The sequence below is a fragment of the Lepidochelys kempii genome, chromosome 13 (assembly GCF_965140265.1).
Source record: "Lepidochelys kempii isolate rLepKem1 chromosome 13, rLepKem1.hap2, whole genome shotgun sequence".
Classification (NCBI taxonomy): Eukaryota; Metazoa; Chordata; order Testudines; family Cheloniidae; genus Lepidochelys; species Lepidochelys kempii.
Window position 1 is genome coordinate 8,229,284 of NC_133268.1, and position 21,253 is coordinate 8,250,536.

At 42.4% G+C, this 21,253-nt stretch overlaps 2 protein-coding genes and 1 long non-coding RNA gene across 17 annotated transcripts in view; 1 reads left to right on the forward strand and 2 right to left on the reverse strand.

Moving 5' to 3' along the window:
- Positions 1–992: 992 nt before the first annotated feature.
- Positions 993–11,651, reverse strand: ADRM1 (ADRM1 26S proteasome ubiquitin receptor). Of its 4 annotated transcripts, none has more exons than XM_073309149.1 (10): positions 11,496–11,647; positions 7,795–8,005; positions 7,410–7,526; positions 7,122–7,245; positions 6,625–6,711; positions 4,705–4,786; positions 3,523–3,758; positions 3,100–3,257; positions 2,012–2,114; positions 993–1,221 (listed from the first exon to the last, which is right to left on the reverse strand). In XM_073309149.1, the coding sequence occupies exons 1-10, from the start codon at positions 11,570–11,572 to the stop codon at positions 1,115–1,117; spliced, it is 1,302 nt and encodes a 433-aa protein (XP_073165250.1). In that variant the 5' UTR covers positions 11,573–11,647; the 3' UTR covers positions 993–1,114. The 4 variants fall into 4 exon arrangements, with proteins under 4 accessions (XP_073165250.1, XP_073165251.1, XP_073165253.1 ...); XM_073309150.1 differs by lacking the exon at positions 11,496–11,647 and adding an exon at positions 10,879–11,013; XM_073309152.1 differs by lacking the exon at positions 11,496–11,647 and adding an exon at positions 10,346–10,639 and having other exon boundaries at positions 7,795–8,008.
- On the forward strand, positions 10,881–16,898 carry LOC140896952 (uncharacterized). Its single transcript, XR_012154650.1, has 2 exons — positions 10,881–12,537; positions 15,326–16,898. It is a non-coding gene; the product is annotated as an uncharacterized lncRNA (long non-coding RNA).
- Positions 16,175–21,253, reverse strand: part of OSBPL2 (oxysterol binding protein like 2) — a 50,289-nt gene continuing 45,210 nt past the window's right edge. For 10 of the 12 annotated variants that reach the window (XM_073309144.1, XM_073309146.1, XM_073309143.1 and 7 more), the window contains 2 exons: positions 20,577–20,667; positions 16,175–18,521 (listed from right to left, as the gene is read on the reverse strand). In XM_073309144.1, the coding sequence (XP_073165245.1) occupies positions 18,419–18,521; positions 20,577–20,667 (194 nt within the window). In that variant the 3' untranslated portion in view covers positions 16,175–18,418. Of the gene's footprint in view, positions 18,522–19,009; positions 19,154–20,576; positions 20,668–21,253 lie in introns of all 12 variants that reach the window. The other 2 variants (XM_073309145.1, XM_073309147.1) reach the window with 2 other exon arrangements.

A 21,253-nucleotide genomic window follows, 5' to 3' on the forward strand; every position in this document is an offset into this window, starting at 1 on the left:
AAACTATCAATCCCCCCATTTTTGTGTAATCTACAATGAAGAGAACAAGTTACCAAGCAATCCAGTTGCTCTGAATCAGTAACGGGTACAAAGAATATAGGCCACACTGAGACTCTCTCTCCTAGGAAGCAGTCATCCTGAGAAACAGGTGGTGGGGCATGGTGGATAAACATAGGCTCCCCACTGTGCTGCTGGGATGCAGAAACAGGAAATCTCAACTAGGAATACGGAGGTTATGTTACTTCTATATTTGGCAGAAATATGAGCACCAGAACTGAGCACAGTACTTGAAGGATGTAAATAAATAATTCTCCTAGCTCTTCTCACAACCCTCCCCAATTTAAGGATTAAAGTAATTGCTGAATAGGCTCAAGGAGCTCACTCTATTTAGCTTAATTAAGCAAAGGTTAAGGGGTGATTTCAAGTACTTACATGGGGAACAAATATTTCATAATGGGCTCTTCAGCCTAGCAGAGAAGGGTATAACACGGAGCTAGACAAATTCAGGCTTGTAAGTTGAATGGTAATTTACTACAGAGCATGATCTCTTTTTAATCGAGATTTGATTTTCTCCCCTAAAAGCTCTGCTCTAAGAATTTTGGGGATGTTCTCTGGCCTGTCCAATGCAAGCCATCAGACAAGATGATCACAATGCTCCCTTCAGGCCTGGGAATCAGAGAACCATGGCTCCTGCCAGGTGCTGTAATTTTGGACATACTTGCTGTAACCATGAGTTGTCTACTTTAAAAAAAAAAAAAAAAAAACATACAGGGGAATTTTTCAAAGGCAAACATGGGTATCATTTGGTGCCTTTGAAGATCCCCCCCAAGCCCTATTCCAATCCAAAAGATTAGATGAGCTCTTTGCTTTTAAGTGATACCCATTTACCACTGTCTTTGACTGAAGAGTCAAAAGCACATAGTCAGCTGACTCACTGGCAAATAGGCTAGCCTAATTACTTAAGGCTCTATGACTCCATGACCACAAAGTGATTTGGCAGATAAAAATCCTTTATTTGTAGATTTAGTGTAAGGATAATATGAAGTTAGCTAGTAATCCTACTGAAGTTGCTTAAATTAATGTCTAGGACTATTTGTAAGGGAGAGCAGATAATTTAATCTAAACTCATATCTTCCTCTTCATCTTTCTTTTCCTTTGATTCTCCCTCCTTTTGGTCTGACTTGACATTGTTCTGCATTGCTTTAGCAAATGCTTCTACATCTGAAAAGTAAAAGAAATGTATTAGTTAGGTTAGCTTTGCACCAAGAACATGATCATAAATTAGACTGAAGTTAAAATACAGGTCATTTAGCAGAGGAAACAGGGTTGAAAGTTTGAATAATGTTCCTAAACATACAAGCAGATTTTGACAATCAGTGGAACTTTACTAAATTGATACCTTACATATACACACACTGGTCATAACAGATTTACCATACCAACATTTCCAGGCTTAGCAGAGTGGATAACGGTGCCTCTGACAGTGGGAGGACCTAAGAATTACTGATAACTTCATTTATTGCAGCCATGCCTTCAATTAAATATTCCCCCTAGAAAAACATTAGCAGCTGAGTGACTGCAACAGGAAAAATATTTTTAAGTCCCAACTGTCACTATGCTCTGCTGCATTTGGGTATTGTGCATAACTCCAGTACTCTCTCAGACTCTGGCCTCTAAATCAAGAAAGCAGCCTCAAAGCTACTTAGGCATCAATACTGTGCAATCTTAGATTAATAGAAACCTCAGGAGAGGTTGAGCAAACACAACATTTAGACTGTGTGTTGTGGAGAGGAGTTTAGTGATTTTATTTACTAAGTACATTTTTTCCAAAAGAGCCCAAAAGCTCTTAATCCCCTTGACTTTCAATGAGTTTAAGCACTTAAGTGATTTTTGAAAACATTACCCAGCATCTATTCCTATAACAGATTCAGACACTGCAGTCAGTCAGTCACAGGGCAACAATGATGTAAATCCATGCTCTTTTAAGAGAAAAAAGACAAAAAAAACTTACCACCTTTATTTGCTGCATCTACTGCCTCAGCTGGTAAGCCAAACTGACTCATTAGTGGACCAAGTTGTCCTGAAGCTAAAGCAGCACTGAACATGCTCAATGCCTGTGAAACAGAGTCAACAATACCAAATAAAACTTGCTTTTTGTTTCTGCAATACTGTGTGGCCACTTTGAATAAATTACTCTTCACCTTGGTTTTGACATCGAATTCTATGTAATAGAATATGTTGACTGCATCTGATCTATTGGGAGAGCAGAACTCACTAAAATCAAAGTAACACCTGCTGTGCAGCAGGTTTTAAAGAGTCACTCCTCAGGCCCCTGGTTCTTGGTGTACTGCACATCTCTCCTTAAGGCCTGGTCTGCGTGCACACGGTGTTAATGTAAACCACAGACTGTATGCACTGACTCTTTTCAATCAATTTAAATAGTGCAAACTAAACTGCTCTAAATCTAAACTGGTGCAACTTTGTCTTCAGACATGCCCAACGAGGAAAAGTGCAGTAGGAAAATCTCTCTTTCCTGCCAACTTAAACTTCAAGTGACTGGACATCTGCTAGCTTTAAGGAGGTTGCCTACCAGCCCTCCTATGAAGGGAGGTCCTGAGATTCAGTCATGAATACTATCCTTTCTGAGAGACTTCATTACAAAGAGAAGGGGGAAGCCCAGATCAAGGAAGTGAGGGGTCTTTAGACCATATGTGGGACTAAGTCACTGCCATGGAAAAGTGAGCTCTTGGCATTTACTGAGTCCATCAATGGGGGAAAGCACAGAGACAAACAGACTTGGGGCACGTGTGTAGCTATTTTATACACAGAAAAAAATATAGTATGTCTAAAGAGAAATTTGATGCTAACACTTCCATAAAAAACCAACAGATGCCCGGTATTTGTTAGTTGCATGAAGCACAGTGAATTGAAGTAGTTTCTTAGGACTGGTCCACACTGAAAAGATAGGTCAACCAACCTGTGCTGCTCAGCGGTGTGAAAAATCCACACCCTTGAGTGCCACAATTAAACTGGACTAATCGCCCAGTGTAGACAGCGCTAGGGCGGTGGAAGAATGTGTTGTCAAATTGTGACATCTACCTGCTGAAACTGGGGAGATGTCAGAGTGTTCTGAATCTCTTCTGCTGTCTGCGGCAGTGATTCCCCAGATGGAAGATAAGGCAGCAACCGCTCTTGAACTTCAGCATTTGCCAGAATGGGAGCCATGATCTCAGGAGTCAGCACACTGGCCAAGTCAACTAGGATAGAACAAAGCTTTGTTAGACTGAACACAAAGCAAACTGGTTTACTTTAACTAGAGCCACTGGTGATTGGAGTGAATACTGAGATGTGATACCACTGATTTCAGGGCACTCTTTGGGGCAATCACAAGTACATCATTTATCTAAGTAGGTTAGGGCTCTAACAGAAAGGCTTCCAAACAGATTTAAAATTATACAGGTCAGTAAAATAGCTTTAAGGCACATCTGGTATCTAACAGCTGTCTGGTCAGAGTACTGTTACCTTGCTGTCCTCCTGCTCCAGCTGGCACATTCATAGTAGCTAAAATGTTCTGAAGGTCACTCAGCTGAATGGGTTGAGTTGGGCTTGTTGCTGTGCTGGTTCCATTGCCTGAACTCGGTGCAGGGCTGGGACTAGTTGCAGATGCAGATGCAGCCGCAGGAGCAGACGGGGCTGGTGTTACACGTGTAGAGGAAGTAGTGGAAGATGGGGTTACAGCAGCTGATTGGCTGCGAGAACTAGAAGTGTAATAAATATAATTAACTCACTGCAGAAGCAGTTACTTTGCACTTTTATAAGCAGCTTTCAACCAACTTTGGCACCCCTGTGAGCATATATTACCCCCATTTTAAGAGGCAAGGAAGAGTCCTGATTCCTACCGTTCTGTTCTATTCACTAGACCAGTGGCTTTCAAACCGCAGGTCATGACCCAGGACTGGGTTGCAGCAGCTCTGGTCAGCACCACTGACCAGGCCATTAGAAGAGCCGGGCAGCACAGCCGACGGGAAAGGCAGGCTAGTCCGCCCCGGAAGCGGTGGCCAGCAGCAGGTCCATCTCCTAGGTGGTGGTGGGGGAGGCCTGCACCAACCACAGTCTCCACACTCCCAAGCGGGGAGGGAGGGAGGGGGGTGCCTGTGGGCAAGAGCCACGCCGAGGCACTTGCATGCCTCCACCTAGGAGCCGGACCTGCTGCTGGCTGTTTCCAGGGCGCAGTGCAGTCCGCAGTGCCAGGACAGGCAGGAAGCCCGCCTTAGCAGGACCGCTGTGCCGCTGACCGGGAGCTGCCTGAGGTAAGCCCACGCCTCCACCCCACGCCCCAGCCCTGAGCCCCACCCCAAACCTGGAGCCCCCTCCCTGTACCCCAAATCCCTCATCCCTGGCTCCACCCCAGAGCCTGCACCCCCAACCAAGAGCCCTGACTGCTTCCTGCACCCACCCCCCTGCCCCAGCCCAGAGCCCCCTCCCACACCCTGAACCCCTCATTCCCAGCCCCATCCTGCAGCCCTCACCCCTGAGCCCCTCCCACACCCCAAAGCCCTCATCCCTACCTCCGTTAGGACACAGGCATCAATAATTTTCTTCAACTGGGTCACAGGAAAAAAAAGTTTGAAAACCACAGAACTAGACCCAGTTCCTCATAGTTCAATGGAACAATCACGCTAAGTGGGTGTATTTATATCTTACCTTGACGATGAGCTGCTGGTCGGGGGTCCCCCACTTCCCAGTAAGCTAGCCAGGCCAGGCCCTGTCAGTGCACCAAGCCCACCTTCCACAAATGATGGAAAGATATCTGTTTAGAAACTATTGTGTGTTCATTCCCTTTATAAAAGATATAGCTATTCAGGTTTGACTCAACTGCACTTACAGGCAGCATTCTTTTTGCTGTCTAGAAGAGAGGTCATTTTTACACCTGCAAGTTTTATTTCCTAAAATAATGGGGCGAGAAGAGGAGGTGGAAGAAAACAAGGCCATTCCTCTTTATGAAAATGCAGGTATTTTTCATTTTATAATTTTAAACCCCCATTAGAATAATTCCTGTCCAACACATGCTTGTGCTTATTAAAAACTGCTCAACTCCTAGCTATATCAAAAGATGAAGTGGCGTTGGTTTGTATAATACAAACAAAAGCCCTTCACACAGCAAAACCCATTTTCTTGAATGAGAGGGTGTGTGTCCCCCGATAGCCCTGCATTCCCTTCAGTTTCAACTCTAGTGCAGGCATACAGCACTAGACAGACAGCTCTGTGGTCAAACGCTCTATAGGCAGAGCAAAAGCAAGTAGGATGGTCCACTACTTCCAGCAGAAAACACAGCAAGGCATGGCATGGCATGCATGGCAAAAGGCCAAAAAAATGATGAGGTAACTGTCTTGTACACAAGAATTTACAATCAAAGAATCCTCCACCCTGTTCCTAGTCATAGCTTCTCTAAGCTGGCAGCAGGAACAAGCTACACAGACCTAGAGGATGGTTTAAGAACTTTCAGTGATTTCTCCTTGTGATTCTTCTCCTGACCCATGTGATAACCACTTGCTCCATTTAGTACATATTCCCCTTGCAGCTGCTTCTTATTCCAAGTCTAATTGCTGTATGCCTGTCCACATGACCATCTGCATTCTGTTGTGCAGTCTTTTGGAAACTAATTCTGCCCTCTTGAGTTTGCAGCTAGAGTGCCCCATCAGCCTGTGCACAATGGACTGAAACTACAGGGGGAGAACATAGGAGAGGAATGAGCAAGTAACCAGCTACTTGTTTCTCTGTTCTTCTGTTCCCTCTTTTCTGCAGAGTTCCCCCATGTGGATCATGCCACATCCCCCAATAGCACATTACCACTTCCACAGTAGGAGCAGGAGAGGTAAACTACAAGGCTAGTGTCACTTTCTACTATACTGCAGCAGTCCCTGCTGGGAAGCTCATATATGAGCAGCAGTAAAAGGACACACCCCTTCAGGATCTGAGACATGCCATCCAAGGTCTGTCACTCCTAGTACTTGCAAAGGCCCAAGACCAGTGCAGAGACAGCATGATCAGCACCCACAGAAGGAAGCGCCTTGTTTCACTGAGCAGTAAATTAACTGGTATCCCAAGGCCAGGACATTAAGGGAATGTGCACCTTGAATAATCTGAAGATGCCATATGGCTCAATAAAAAAAAAGCCAGTGAGATACATATCATTGTCAATTTTTTGAGGAGATGAAGAAATCTGGAATCTCAGAAATCAACTACTGCCCTCAGAAGAAAGGAGAATGCTCTCCTCCAACTCCCTCCTAAGAGGTTAGACAGGTCTTCCACTCATTAGCCATCCTCCTGCTCCTTCAATCCTGGAATATAGCTCAATGCAAAATTACCACCACTAAATTTGTGGAGGAAAACCTACACACAACCAACATATGCCAAGCTGAACTACCGATCACTCTGCTTGCTACATTCCTTTTTTCCAGTTTAGTTTCCCCATCTATTTATGGTTTTGTCTTTGAGAAAGGGACTGCCTTCTCACATGAAGGAAATGTCACTCAAATCAATAAGAAAATAAATCAACGTAAGGTAAGTTTTAACCCAGAAGGAAACACACCATTGTGGCATAAAGATATGAAAGCATTTTACCAAGTCCTCCTAAGCCCGTTGGTCCGATCAGCTGCATGAGCTGGTTATGGCTCATATTTCCAAGAAGACTTTGCAAGCCACCCTCACCTAAAAAGAAAAACAAAACATTCTGAAAAACAACATTCACAGTTTTCATAACACTCTGGCTCAAGCAGCAGGAGATGAATTGACATATGTTGCAAGGAAAAACTGTTTCAAGTGTTTTTTGGGGTTTTTTTTGGCATCTTAAAATAGTAAAGTAGCTTAGCTTTAGAAAAAGGGAGGACACCAGAAAACCTAACAGATACAACAAAGAGGAGTTTCTTCTCAGACTCATTTTTTAGCCTGCTCCTTCCTATTATAGCAACACAATTTATTTTGCTAAGAGTCTACATTTCTAGTATAATCCTTCTCCCCAGGTCACTCTCCAAAATAAGCAGGGATCTGGTTCCTAGAAAACTGCAAAGTATGTATAAAAAAACCTCTCAAACTGAGAAGGAGTAGAGAATAGACTATACCTCCTAATGCTGAGAGCTCATGGCCGCCACTTCCACTCCCACCCAAAGCACCAGGTATTGGAGGATTGTTGAGATACTCATTCACTTTACGACAGTGCTCCTCATCTTTATCAGTCTTCGGTTCCTGTAAGAGAGTTGTTCTTAAGTCTCCAAGCATCTTCAAAACAGATTAGAAGTTGGATAATTCTTTAAAGTGTAGACCCCCGTCCATCCCCTCCTTGATTATTCCTCGCACACGTCTTGAAACAATGGAGTTCTAAATGTTATCATCATTTACTTGTCACAAACCTGCATCCAGAAGAAAAGTCGCTTTGATCCTGCCTTGAACTTCAGCACATACACACGACCAGTAGTACACTGAGGTACCCTCTTAAATTCACAGTCATCAGGAAAGATAATCAAGTCCTGGGAAAAAAAAAAAAAAGAGGGGGATAAAAAAAATATTAAGAAACACTTGGATACTTCTTTGATTACTCTTCACAAAAACAACTCTCTATGCCTGCTTCCATGTTGCCCCTTACACCAGGCATGTACTTCCAAAGCCTATTTGTAAAGACACCACCCATCTTATTCAAATCTCTTCTTAAAAACTCTTTCACTGTGGTTCACAATGCAGAGTACAAAAGAGCCATTACAAAAATTCTTAAGATTGAAATAATGAAGTTATACTCACATCTTCAACATTTCCAGAAGTCCTGTCCTTCCAACAGAAGTGAATGAGGGAATCATCAGTTTGCTGGATGTAAACAAGGCCTTTTCGTTTATCTGGAGTTACAGTACTGCCTTTCAGAGACATCTTTCCTGCCCGAAATTCCACCAAATATTTGCTGGATGAGCCACGGGAGCCTGGCACCAGGCTTGGAAACAACGCACCTGAAGACATCCTGAAAAGAGACAATGGACTAGAAAATATGACTGTATAAATATCCCATTATTTCTCTCTTCTACAAGATCTCATTAGAACCCCAACGAAGAACTCCACAAGAAAAAGTTGTCCACTGTTTCTAGAATTTGCAATGCACTGCCGAAGAGCTGACGTGCTAACTAAGCCCTAGCAATTACATGGAGGGGGCGCTAACCTTCCCAACTCCATTACTCTCTTGGCACTGATCCATTAAGATACTCAAAATGAAAATGACTTCTTCCTGAAACTCATTCTTTGATCCTAAGAAGCATGATACAGGCCAGACCAATTCCGTATGCTTCAGAGTACTACTGTCATTGACCCTCTCTTTCAAATACTGACAACATGGCTTACAAGGTTGGCTTACAGGGAATTAAAATCAACAAAGGGGGTGGCTTTGCGAGAAACAGAATGGCCCCCTCAAGGATAGAATTCAAAACCTCAAGGACAGAACTCAAAACTGGGTTTAGCAGGCCGTTGATTTCATGGAGGGAGGGAGGAGAAAATGAATACAAAACATATCTGGTCTATTTCTTGTTTTGAGCCATTTCATCTATCTTTATACATCTTGCTGGCAGCAGACTGTGCAGTACGACGGCTAGTCATCGTCATCTCCTGGGTGCTCGGCAAAACACGGTGCAGTATGACCGCTGGCCATCGTCTTCTGCTGGCTGCAGATTAAAAGACAGAGCACTGCCGGTAGGACTGAATCGCCATGAAACAAAACTTAAAAGGGAAATGACTTGGCTGAATCACTCCTATGTTTGCCCAGGCACCCCGACCTCATCGAGGTCGGTTAAAAGAGCACCCTGGACTACGTCGATGACAGCTACCAGACATACTGCACTGTTTGTTGCCAAAAGGCAATAAACTGTTGCTGTGTAGCAATGCACTACCGCATCTGCCAGCACCCAGGAGACATACTGTGATGGTTAGCTGAGCAGGCTCCATGCTTGCCGTAGTATGGCGTCTGCACAGGTAACTCAAGAAAAAAGGCGCAAAATGATTGTCTGCTCTTGCTTTCACGGAGGGAAGGAGACAGGGAAGGGGGGCCTGACAATACGTACGCAGAACCACCCGTGACAATGTTTTAGCCCCCTCAGGCACTGGGATTTCTACCCAGAATTCAAATGGGTAGTGGAGACTGCAGGAACTGTGGGATAGCTACCCACGGTGCAACGCTCCGGAAGTCGATGGTTGCCTCGGTACTGTGGACACACTCCGTCGACTACATGCACTTAGAGCGTTTGTGGGGGGACACACACAATCGACTGTATAAAAACACTTTCTACAAAACCGACCTCTATAAATTCGACCTAATTTCATAGTGTAGACGCACCCATAGAGAAGTTAAAAGATAAGACTGTGATAAACCTTGTCACACTGGCAAGCAGATGACTTTGCATTTGCTTCTGAGAAGCAGGTGCCATTGTTTGAACCAGTCATTCCACTGCTTGTTCCAAGTTTAAGTGCTGTTAGCATTTGCACAGAACTTTACATCTTCAAAGTACTTCAAAAATTAATTCTCATATCATCCATGTAAGCTAAGAAACCATCTTCATTCTACAGAGGCACATATAGACAAGAGTTCTGTCACTGCCCTCAGGTTGCATATCAAAGTAATCAGTAGAAGTAGAACTCCCTGTCACATGCACTGGACCGGGGTAGGCAACCTATGACACACGTGCCAGAGGCAGTGTGTGAGCGGATTTTCAGTGGCACTCACACTGCCTGGGTCCTGGCCACCGGTACAGGAGGCTCTGCATTTTAATTTAATTTTAAATGAAGCTTCTTGAACATTTTAAAAAAACCTTACTTACTTTATAATATATAACTAAACTATTGTTGTATGTAAACTTATAGAAAGAGACCTTCTAAAAACGTTAAAATGTATTACTGGCACGCAAAACCTTAAATTAGAGTGAACAAATGAAGACTCAGCACACCACTTCTGAAAGGTTGCCAACCCCAGCACTAGACCCAGCTGCCTGTTATATACACTGCATATGCATTCAGGAAATAGGGCAATGATCTTGAGCTATGTTTACTCAGGAGGCAGTGTCTATGCAGGACAGCTTTGGAAAGAAATTTTATGTAATTCACTCCACATGAACCATGTGACAGCATGCCTGAAGCCTGCCCAAGTCTCCAGACAGCCTGAAACAGCACCACCCAGGCATGAGGCACCCCCAATTCATCTCACATGCTAATGCTTGAACTGAATGATGAAAACTTAGGAAAGACAGCGTTAGCTAGTGGACAGAAGACTGGGCTGGGACTCAGGAGATCTGGCCCTATTTCCAGCTCCGCCACTGCGCTAGTAGGCGACCTTGGGCAAGTCCCTTCATCTCCCTGGTCCTCAGTTTCCCCACCTGTAAGACAGGAGTGATACTGACCCCCTTTGCAAGGCGCTTTCGCGGCTACTACGGAAGCGAGCCCGGTATTACCGGGAGTGCTACTTGACATAACTTAAGGGCGTGAGTTGCGCATCTAATTTGCGCCGATACGAAGTCAGGCGGCTGGACACGCAAATGGCACCGAGCGCCACCGCATCGCCCAGAACGACGGCGACGAGGTCAGTGAGCGGCTGAGTCGCTCCCGAGGGGTCCCAGGCCTGCGCTCGCTGTGCGGCCCCCAGGCCGTCCCCGGGCTGGGCGGCCCGCAGCAGGCCGCGGGGCCTGACTCCCAGCTGGGGGCGGGAGCCGGCGGAGAGCACGCCAGGCCCAGCGGCGCCTCCCACGGAGCAGAGCGCTCCCGCCGCCCAACGGCCCTTTCTCTCGGGCCCCGGCCCCGGCCCCGGCCCCCCGAGCCACCCCCCTGGCGTGGGGCCCAGCCCCGAGTCCCCGCACTTACCTGCCGCCTTTCCTCAGTCACCTCACACACAACTCTTCCGGCTCCCTGTCCCCAGAGGAAACCCACCGGCCCCGCCCCTCTCCCCGCCAGCCATTGGGGCCGGCCTTCGCCGACGCACCCCGACGGGCTCTTATGCCCTTTCCATTGGCCGGCTCGTATGTCACTCAACGCCAGCCGGACCGACATGCACCGCGCCGGCTTTGCAGGGTTCGGTTGAGAGCGAGGTCCCTCGCCCACTCCGGCTATTGTGCTGTGTCATAACGGCCGAACCACCCACAAGCGATGGGGGGAGGCCTAAAGCGACCAACGGGACTGTGGAGCCGCTCATCTGTCCCTGCGGGTGGGGGCGGAATACATCAGCGCCCAATATGGAACTGACACTTGTGGCGCGGCCTATTCACCCGGTCCCTGGGGGGTTTGGGGACGCGGCCCCTAGTGACACCCAATGGAACAGTCTGGAGCGGTCTATCGATCCTGAGGGGTGCGCGGAGGAGCAGCCCCTACTGGCACCGAATGGAACTGAGTGTGGAGTGGTTCATCTGCCCCTGGGGAAGAGGGGGGGGGAGACCAGCCCCTAATACCACCCCATAGAAGTGTCTGTGGAGCGGCCTACTCACCCCTGCGGGGTTGGGGGAGCCCCCTCCCCCCAGTGGAACTGCTTGGAGCAGCCCCTGCTGCCTGTGGACTGGCCCATCTGCCCTGGGGGACGCGGTGGGGGCCCAAGGGAGAAGCTAGGGCCAGGCTGTCCTGCCCAGCTCCCCACCGGGCGAGAGTCGCCCCCCGGGACAGGGCAGGCCCTGGCTCTCACCCTGCCTCCACCTCCAGGCCTGGCGCCTCGCCCGCAGGGGGCGGAGCCCCGCCAGCAGCTGCCTTGGGGAGGAGCAGGCCCCTTGCCACGCGCGGCCGAGGCTGGGCGCTGGTTCCCGGCCAGGGTCGCCCACAAGGAGGGCGGATGCTCTGGCCGCCCAGCCAGGAGCCGTGGAGCGCTCCAGCGCCGCGCGAGCACGCTCAGGCCCAGCACGACGGGCCCCCCCGGGCGTCGACCAAGTGCCTTGACGGGGTGGCCTAGCCAAAGGCCTGCTTCGATTGTAAACGCTTTGGGCCTAGCACTCTGAGGCCTTGGGGCCTCGAGGCATTATCACAATACAACCACTAAACTACCGAGCAACATTGGTTAAAAGAAAAAAACACCGGCGCTTTGGACTAAGGCCCACATCATCTGCTTCCAGCTGTTTGGTTTCTCTCTGTGTCCATTAGAGGTAGGGATGCTAGGTTTTTTGATGCCTAAAGGAACATTTTATGCAGAAACTGCAACATCATTTGCTAACAGAACAGAGCCTTTGTACGTTACTCCTGCAGACGGTGCCCAACAAGGACTTGCGGCAAGGGAAGACATTACTGTGCAGGCAGTTCTGGGAGCTGTCTCCCTTCGCTCGTAGCCAACGCTGTTAATGGAGCAAGAGAACACGCAATAAACTAGGCAATGTTTGTTCCAGTGCAGAAAAGGAGAAGCCTGAGGAAGGGTGTGAAGAATCTCACCTAATAGGACTGAGTGCCCCAATTCCTGTTTTACTCCACCTCCAGGCTAAGTGCAGTTAACCATTATGGCCAAGATGAAGCATGCGGCACAGCTATCGCTATGGCTAAGCTAGAGACAAGGTGGGTGAGGTGATGTTTTTACATAATACCTCACCTATTGATCTCCTTTACATTTCCTTTACTCGATCTTCCCATGCTCCTCAAGTATTTAAATGCTTATCCACTCCTTCAGGGTATTTCTCCATAAAAAGGCACTTTAAACTGAGGGTCAGAATTTCATGAAGCCAGAAAACAATTGAGTCAAATTGATTAGGAGGAGAATTTAAACAAAACAATGTGAATACAAATTGAGAGTTTTTAAAGAATATTTTGGTTCTGGAGGTGGGAGATCTGTAACAATACGAAATCACAAAGCAGGGTCATTCCATTTTTTAAAAAATGGTCCTGGTTAAGAGACATGAAAGCAGCAATAAAATAATAAGTGGAAAGGGAGAAAGTGATGGCAGTTTCACGATTGCTTTAACTTATAATCAATTGGGAACAATGACAAGGAAAGCTAAAGATATTGAAATCTATAGGCAACAGGCTTAAGAACAGGCCTCAGAACAGGCCTCTTACTATTTCAGGAATAAGAAATACCTAGCATAGTATAGATTTGTCACTAGACAGGGACGGTAAAATTGTCAGTTATGATACACAAATGGCAGAAGTGTTAAATATTTCTGTTCTGTATTTGGAAAGGAGTAGATGTTTGCATGAAGTTTACAGTGATTAAATACTTTCTACTACAACTTGGGGGATGTTAATCAGTCCTGCAGGCGCTGCTAATATTTTGCCAATATTTTAAAAAGGGTAAACAGGACTACTTGCTGAATTATGGACCTGTTAACCTGACAGATCCCAAGCCCAAAAAAAAAAAAAAAAAAAAAATCACAAAAAGGCTCATCTAGGACAGTTTTTAAAGGGTGGCCACATGATTAGTGACCTTCTTCATTGTTTTATTGAACATAAGTCTCAAACTATTTTTTTTATGAGAAACATTTGCTTTGTAAAGGCAATTGTGATATATTAGACTTCTGTAAAACATTTGATTTAGTACTGCATGCCATTTTGATTAAAAGTTTGATTTTTTTATGCTATGTAGCACATTTTAAGTGGATTTAAAAACTAGCTGATCAACCTCAAAGTAATTGTAAATGGGCAGTCATCATTGCGGGAGGGAGGCAGGGGTTTCTAGTGGACTCCTGCAGTGATCTGTTCTTGATTCATCTTAAGAGCACTAACATGTCTCCTATCAAAGCATCCATTTAACTCAGCTGAGAACTCAGTGAACAATACAAGGCAGCATGGGTTTGTGAAATATCTATGTGATACAAACAGTAGCTGTAATCAAGAGAAGAATGGAGACTTAAATCAAAGATGATGCAGCTGGAAACTCTTCCAGTGGGACAGTGCAGTTCCCTGCCCTGAGAAGTTCTCTGGTGAGACCTCCTGGGCTAAGACATAGTCACTCTTGCCACTACACGGATTTCAGGCATATTCTCAGCATATAAAACTATAGAAGGAAACAAGCAATTTGCTAGGCAATAATTCTTGGGACAGTGTCACACTGCAGGTCAATTACTTGCACTAAATCAAGATTTTTTTGCTGACAGAAAAACATTTCAGACACTGAAAAAATATTTAATACCAAACATTGCATGTCTTCTTCAAAATGACCTTTATTCAAATTTACAGTTTAACATTTATGTCCACAAATCTGTACAGACTTCTCTGAAAAGCTAAATAGGATTGATTGTTATAGATGGGTATTGACTGTTATTAAATATTATAAAAATAAATCCATTTCACTAAATTATTTTTATTTGATATTTTCATGCAACATGGATAAGGCAAACACAGTGTGTAGATATTTAATCAATAGGAATACAGCAATTGAGTAACGCAAAAGAAAAGCAGCTTCGTAAAAGTATAGTCAAAGTATAAGCAAGTTTTAATTTTTTCATGCTACAAAACATACCAAAAATGAATTTTCTACGATAGAACCATTTAGATTTACATAAATTTAAATATTGCTTTATTATACAATTGACCCAAACTACAGGTGTGTTTTCAGAGAGGCAAAGTTACAGTATATTATCAAATTATGTAGTGTTTAGTCCACATATACTAAACAAACATGTTTATTTGTAACATTAAGATATATTGAGTACAGTGAACATGAGATGAAGACTACATTTATGAGGAAATACATCAGGCATATGTACTGTACAGATGGTTACAAATACACAGACTATTAGTATGTAAAAATCAGTGATCTGAAGTCTTTTATAACCATTCTAAATTTAGGAAAAATCCATGAAAAGAAAAAAGGAAAACCACCCTCACCCCTCGATTTCAAAGCGTGGAGGCAGAAGAAAATATACCTCAGAGCCTTCGCCTCTTAATTTATAGAGAATTTTAAACTGTGTTCAAATGGGAAACCATTGCTAATCATTTCTGTGGTTTTTCTACTTAATTTGGAGTATAATTCCCCTCCCTATATAATCTGGGCCCCAGGAATTACAAGGGTCCAATATCCCAAACAGTTGTCACAATCTACAGTATGGTGTATCGTCAAAATGACCAAGTTAGATGCTATGCAGTGGCTATAAACTTAGAGTTTCACTTCTGTTGGAATTTAAAATTTTACCAAAAGATTAATTTACCTTTTACTGAGAGTTCCATCCTGTCCCCTCCACTTAGTGTTTGGGTTTTTTAAAACATGTAGTGGTGGGACTTCCACTGTGGAGAATAACATTCAAAACATATCTGATAGACCCACATCCTTTTTGGGGGGGTTGGGGGAGGAAGGGTTCCTGTTTGAGTTTCAAAAAAGTGTTTAAATAACTCATTTGTTCTTTTTCAGATCATTTCTTCCTACAGTAGCTTTCAGTATATTTGTGATAACTACATTATTGCCATCTATGTATTTTTCTAGCAAGAGCCTGATGTCAAAGAATTGAGTCTACTGCATGCTCAAGCAGAAGAAAAGCTGTGTTTATAAGGATGAAAGTTCTAATTCAAATCATATGTCTCCAATAAGTATCAAGGTAGATACAAAGGAAAATGACAAGCCAAGATAACGTGTAACTTTTCCTCCCCACAAAAATAGTTGCTCGATTGTGAAAGTCACACTTCAAACATCTTTTATACCATGTATAGGCCTGAAGTGTGTTTAGTATCTATTGTGGTTTCTTTAAAAAAAAAAAAAAATTCTATGTAAATGTATGAACACATACTAACACACAATTATTTTACATACAGTCAGTGTTTAATCAAGTTATAAAAGTGACATTCTTTTTAAAAGGTGCAAAGTTTAGTTAATGTGTCTTTAAGAAGTAAAACTATATAGGCGCGGTTTTTTCATTTAAAAAGAGACAATGTTTTTCGCTGAGACAAATAATCAAACTGTAACATTAGGTATCAGATGGCTAGTGAAATGTACGCTAGCCATGAGTAGCGAGGAAGCATTTTGTAAATACTTTTGATACAGCCTTAATAAGCCAAACAAAGAACAAAGAAAAAAGGGGAAAAAAGAAGTTTTTGGACTTTGCTTTAAAAGTAGGGAAAATGCCAAAGTAACAGATCTATGCAATGTAGGCAATAGTAATGGATAACATTTTGCTGGAGTCTTTTATTCTATAATGCAATTTGCTGGAGTCTTTTATTCTATAATGCAATTAAGTGTGCCTCCATAGCCTTTTTCAAATAAAAAACTGATTTTTGCATAATGGAAATATTTTTAGACCTACTGAACTTAGGCTGTGATTCAGAATTAAAAGATTTCCCAACCTGTACACGTTATTTATAAATAGGATTTTTAAAAATCAGTTATAGCATTTTTTCATTCTAGTGCCTTTCTATTTATATGTATGTGTATTAAAGCAGCACTGTAACAATGAACAAACTTAAGTATTTAGTTTAAACAAGATTTATTCATGAAACATTACAAATATGGCTTAAAACTTGAATCCCTTCACTGTTTTCACTGATACCTTTGTACAATGCTCCTTATGTTAACATCTACGAGCAAGAAAATTGAAGGGGCTTAAAGTATGTGAAATATTAATCTTTTAGGTTTAATTTTACAAAAAAGCAGATCGAAAGTAGTTTAAGTTGCCATATGCATTAGTTATGCCTTATAAAAATCAGAATTGCCAATGTACTTAAATCAGGAGTAAATATTTTTTCTCTAACTCACCAATATAAACAAGATCATCAAAACTAGCCTGGATGTCCAAGAGACTTGAAGGTCAACAAAGTTGATTGCTGACAACAGGATACAGTGACATGAATTTATTTCAGAGTTGTGCCTTAACTGCCTTGAACCTTCACAGCTTACCTTCTTCACTGGAAAGATGAACAAAATGTAACAAATATCAAATATCTCCCATCTTTGGGTGCATAATTTCACATGAAAGAAATAGGTTTCTCTTGGATTTTGTTTATTTTTCATTTTTCTTCTGGCTGGTAAATGCACTTCAAAACCTAGTCTTTGGATGAAGTCACAATTACACATCCTCAAATGGATTTGGAAATCAGACTGATTCTTTCATGAATACGCAAAGAAATGCTGGTGTTTAATATCAGTAGTCTCTGAATTACTGTAAATTTATCAGCAACATAGCCAGTTTCTATTGGTTATTAAATTGAGGGCTTTCATAAAAGAATGAGCAACTATTAAAATTGGTTTAATTTCTAAACCTAATTGTTTAAGCCCCCTCCCATTCTCAGAAATGTACCACTTTGACAATTAACTCCATACATTTATAGATACCGTCAATGGATTCGCAGTTCAAATCGTTCCAACATTATATGCTTTGACAACAAAAATAAATCCATTTTCTATGACTGCAAGTGGTTACAGAGATTATACCTAATACCATTTTTAAAATAACTTTAGTTATGCCACTTAGCTTTAAACGGATTGGGGGTTTGGTTTTTTTACAACATACAACCAGATGTTACCAGTAATGTTTCAGAACATGCACAAAAAACAAAATAAAAACACAAATAAGACCATCTGTGGATATATATTGAGTGCTTCCAAAGAAAAGTCAGTTTAGAAGCTTAAATAGTGCCTAAGATGCTTAAAGTAGTGCTGGAGACCCAAGCCTCCTAGTGGTAGCAAGCAATATCCTATATCTTTATCTTACGCTGTAACCACAATGTCCATGTTTCTACAAATCTCTCTGAAGCTTTCTGTATTTTAAGAGTAACGTTTTACTTTAGAAAAGCAGATGTTTGTTAATGCACCCTTCTCATCCCCCAACACACACGGTGTTATGTAATTGTCATCATAGGTATATAGTTTAAGTAATGCTCACAGTGCCCAAAGACAGAGAATTCAGAATACCAGTTTTTCAAACTGCAGTAAGCCTAATGTTTTTTTTCAATCTTTTAAATTACCGAATTGTACTGAGATAGACCAGGAGCGCCAATCTCTTCAGCTCTGCTTACCATTTGAAAACGTTGCATACATCTCTTCACAGGGAATGCTGACTCTGCCCGATTTGATCATGTTTGTACCGTACTAATTTACCATTGTTCCAAGTTCTGGACAGTTAAATTCTTTAATGCTGTACTAAGTGAAGTAACAAGGATATCACTGCTATTTTTTTCTCAGTTATATAATTAAAAGGGTGCTGTAAACCCTATTGGCTACAGCATACCTTTGACAGACCCAAAAAAGGACAAAAAAAGGCAACCAAAGTCCCTTTTAAAACTTAGAGAAAACATGATGATTTCAGATGAAAGCTTTATGGAAAGAATGTAATAGCATTTAAATATTTGGCAATCAAAATTAATTACAAATCCTTGATTGGTGAATGATACAATTTTCATTAAAATTTACTTTAGAAAAGCTGTTTTTTGCTATTAACAAAACCAGAATAACTGGCATAGATTGAAATTTAACAACTAGATGTCCAGATGAGATGGAGTGATGAGTTCAGAGATTTCAATATATATCTGGACAGTCTGAGAAATTTCTATCAAAGTATCCGCCTGAATATAACCAGTCTGACGTTCCAGTGTATGGGTTATTGCCTTGATGAAACCATCTGTGAAAAGCAAATGAAGTGGGTAAGGAAACATATATTAAAGGGAAAACATTTTTTTGCTTCTTTTACAAACAAGTGTAAAAAGGCACCTGAATTTTTCAATCTAACCTATTCTTTCCCGTTAGATATCTAGGGGGAAAAAATCGAGTTCTTAAGTTACGTTTAGCAAAGACCTTACTCCATCCTTGTTTATATACCTCTTTCTTCTTGACCTTACAGTACTGGTTTTATCATTCCTGTCCCAGTTCATCAAAGGGAACAAAATCTACACATCAACGTTCTTTATATTTTAAATTGGCAAGTCAGTTTTTGTCATAAAATGTTCTTCCTCTTAAACGTGTCCCCACACAGAGGAAAAACAGTTCTGTTCTGTATAGCTGCATTTTGTACTGCACATCAGTAGAAGCTCAAGTTTAAGCTGTTCTGTGTATTAACTGGTAGCAATAGTTGAAATCAATTGTATGTTCTCTAGAACAGTGGTTCTCAACCTGTGGTGTGCGGAGCTCGGGGGGGTCCGCAGACTATGTCGAAGCGGTCCATCAAAGGTTGTCGTTACCAAGAACGGTGGTTTTCAACCTGTAGTCCAAGATTTCCGAAGGAGTCCGCACCGCCATTTGAACTTTTTTAGGGGTCTGCAAATGAATAGAGGTTGAGAACCACTGCTCTAGAGGAGATTTTCTAAGGTATGAATGGGAATTAGCCACCCATTTCCCACTGAGTTTCAATGGGAGTTGGGTGCTTAACTACTCTTTCTGCCTTTGAGAATCTCCTCCTGTTGCTTCAGAATTTAATTTTATCTGCTTACTACAAAAACAAAACAAAAAATCATCATGTGCAAGAATAGCCCGGTTTCTTTTTCTGACGTGCCTGTAAGGCAAGATTGTGAATCAGACCAATGTTATAACAGATACACTGTATTTCAAAATGCTTCTATTTTTTGTTGTAATTTTTGACAAGTGTTCTTTTACTGAACAAGAACAAGGTGGTGCTGCACTTTCAATAGTTAGGTAAATCATTTTCCAATCTGAAAAGTAATACCTTTCCACAACTAAGACTTGATTGCGGGTTAACAGTAGGAAAAGTAAATACCACTGAAATCTTTCAGTGCTTATGCCTGTTACTACACTAATACATGCCTAAATAGTGATAAACATAATCCAAATGTTCCTTTTCTTCCTTACATAGATTATTCTTAACCTTCGCGATCAGCTTCTTTTCTGTGACCATATAAAATCGTGATTCTTTTTCAATTAAAGATTTTCCAGTGATTTTTGTTTAATATTTAAAAAGGTAACTGAAGTGTTTATGTATTACAAGGACATTAACAGTGTGAATTCATGAGTTGGAGCCAGGAGATCTCCATTCTGTTCCCAAGGACACCACAGACTCACTGTGTGACCTTCAGCAAGTTACTTAACCTCTCTGAGCCCTGCTTACCCCACCTTTATAAAACACTTTAAAGTTACCTAGGGATGAACACTGCTTCAGGAGTTTAAAAGAATTGTATTAGTATTTCTTAGGATTTGGTTATTTTAAGAGATAACCATTTGGGTTACATGTTCTTTAAAGCAATTTGTTTCCCCGTAACAATCTGCACCATTGGGTGATGTGTTGGACGCCATTTGGTTGGCCCCTTCTATACTTGAGATGGCTGCTTTTTTTGGTGCTGGCAGTACTACACAGGGAAATATCCACTGAAGGCCACCTTCCACAAGAATCTCCCTCTCTTAAAACAACTACTTTGGGATACTCCCAAGGTTTTATTTGTCCTGTAGTAAAAAGGCCAACCCCTGGAGGCAAAATACTTCGGCACTCCCTTGGTGTTCCTACTACAAGTTTCAGCCTCAACTTACTTACAGCAGTATGGGTACTTTGGGATGAAATAATCTACAATTTTGGCTTCATGTTGCATTTTTCAGATGTTCCTTCCCCAAAAGGGCTTTAAGTGACACTATAAAATTGTTCCATAGTGCAAAGAGGAATCAAACAGTAAAAACAAACTGTTCGCTAACCTTAACTACATGCCCAACTTTCTTCCCCACCTCTAAAAGTTACCTTGTCCTCCATTCCACTTCATCTTTTGCACGTTCCTTACGAGTGGCTCTTTGTTTCTCTTCTAGTCTCTCTTTTTCTTTACTAGCCAGGTCTAATAAACATTTAAATAGGAATTGGTTACATTGCAAAATAAAAGACAAAAAGAACAAAACATGGGAAAGGCTGGAGAGAAATAAAATTGAATTCACTTTAAGCACAGGAAAGCATTTGTTGTACACATTCTCTTTAAACCAAAACAGCCACCCCTTCTAGGCAGCAGCACACCAGAGGAGTGGATGATCCAAGCAAACATACTGGGAATCCTAAACTTGGTATTTCATTTGTCAGAAGGACTGTACTGGATGGGGTAAGGACTCATCGGAAGTCGGAAGCAGTACAGGATGCTTTCTTGTTATTCCACCCTACATATTTTTCCAAGCAAACTCCAGAGCAACAAAATCTTTCTGACCCGTTTCCCAATATGTGCTTCCAATTGTTCTGTAACATAGGATATCCGTATTCAGAATCGACCTTGGCCTCTTACACAGCCAGACTCTGCTGGCAAGAACAGTCATGTACATTGTTCTGGAGGGAGTAACATTCATGATCGATCACACTGTGGTGATAAAGAAAAAGTTACCCTGGAAATACAGTTATTGCCCAGAATTAAGAAGTGGGTAAAAACCTGAGGACAGCCA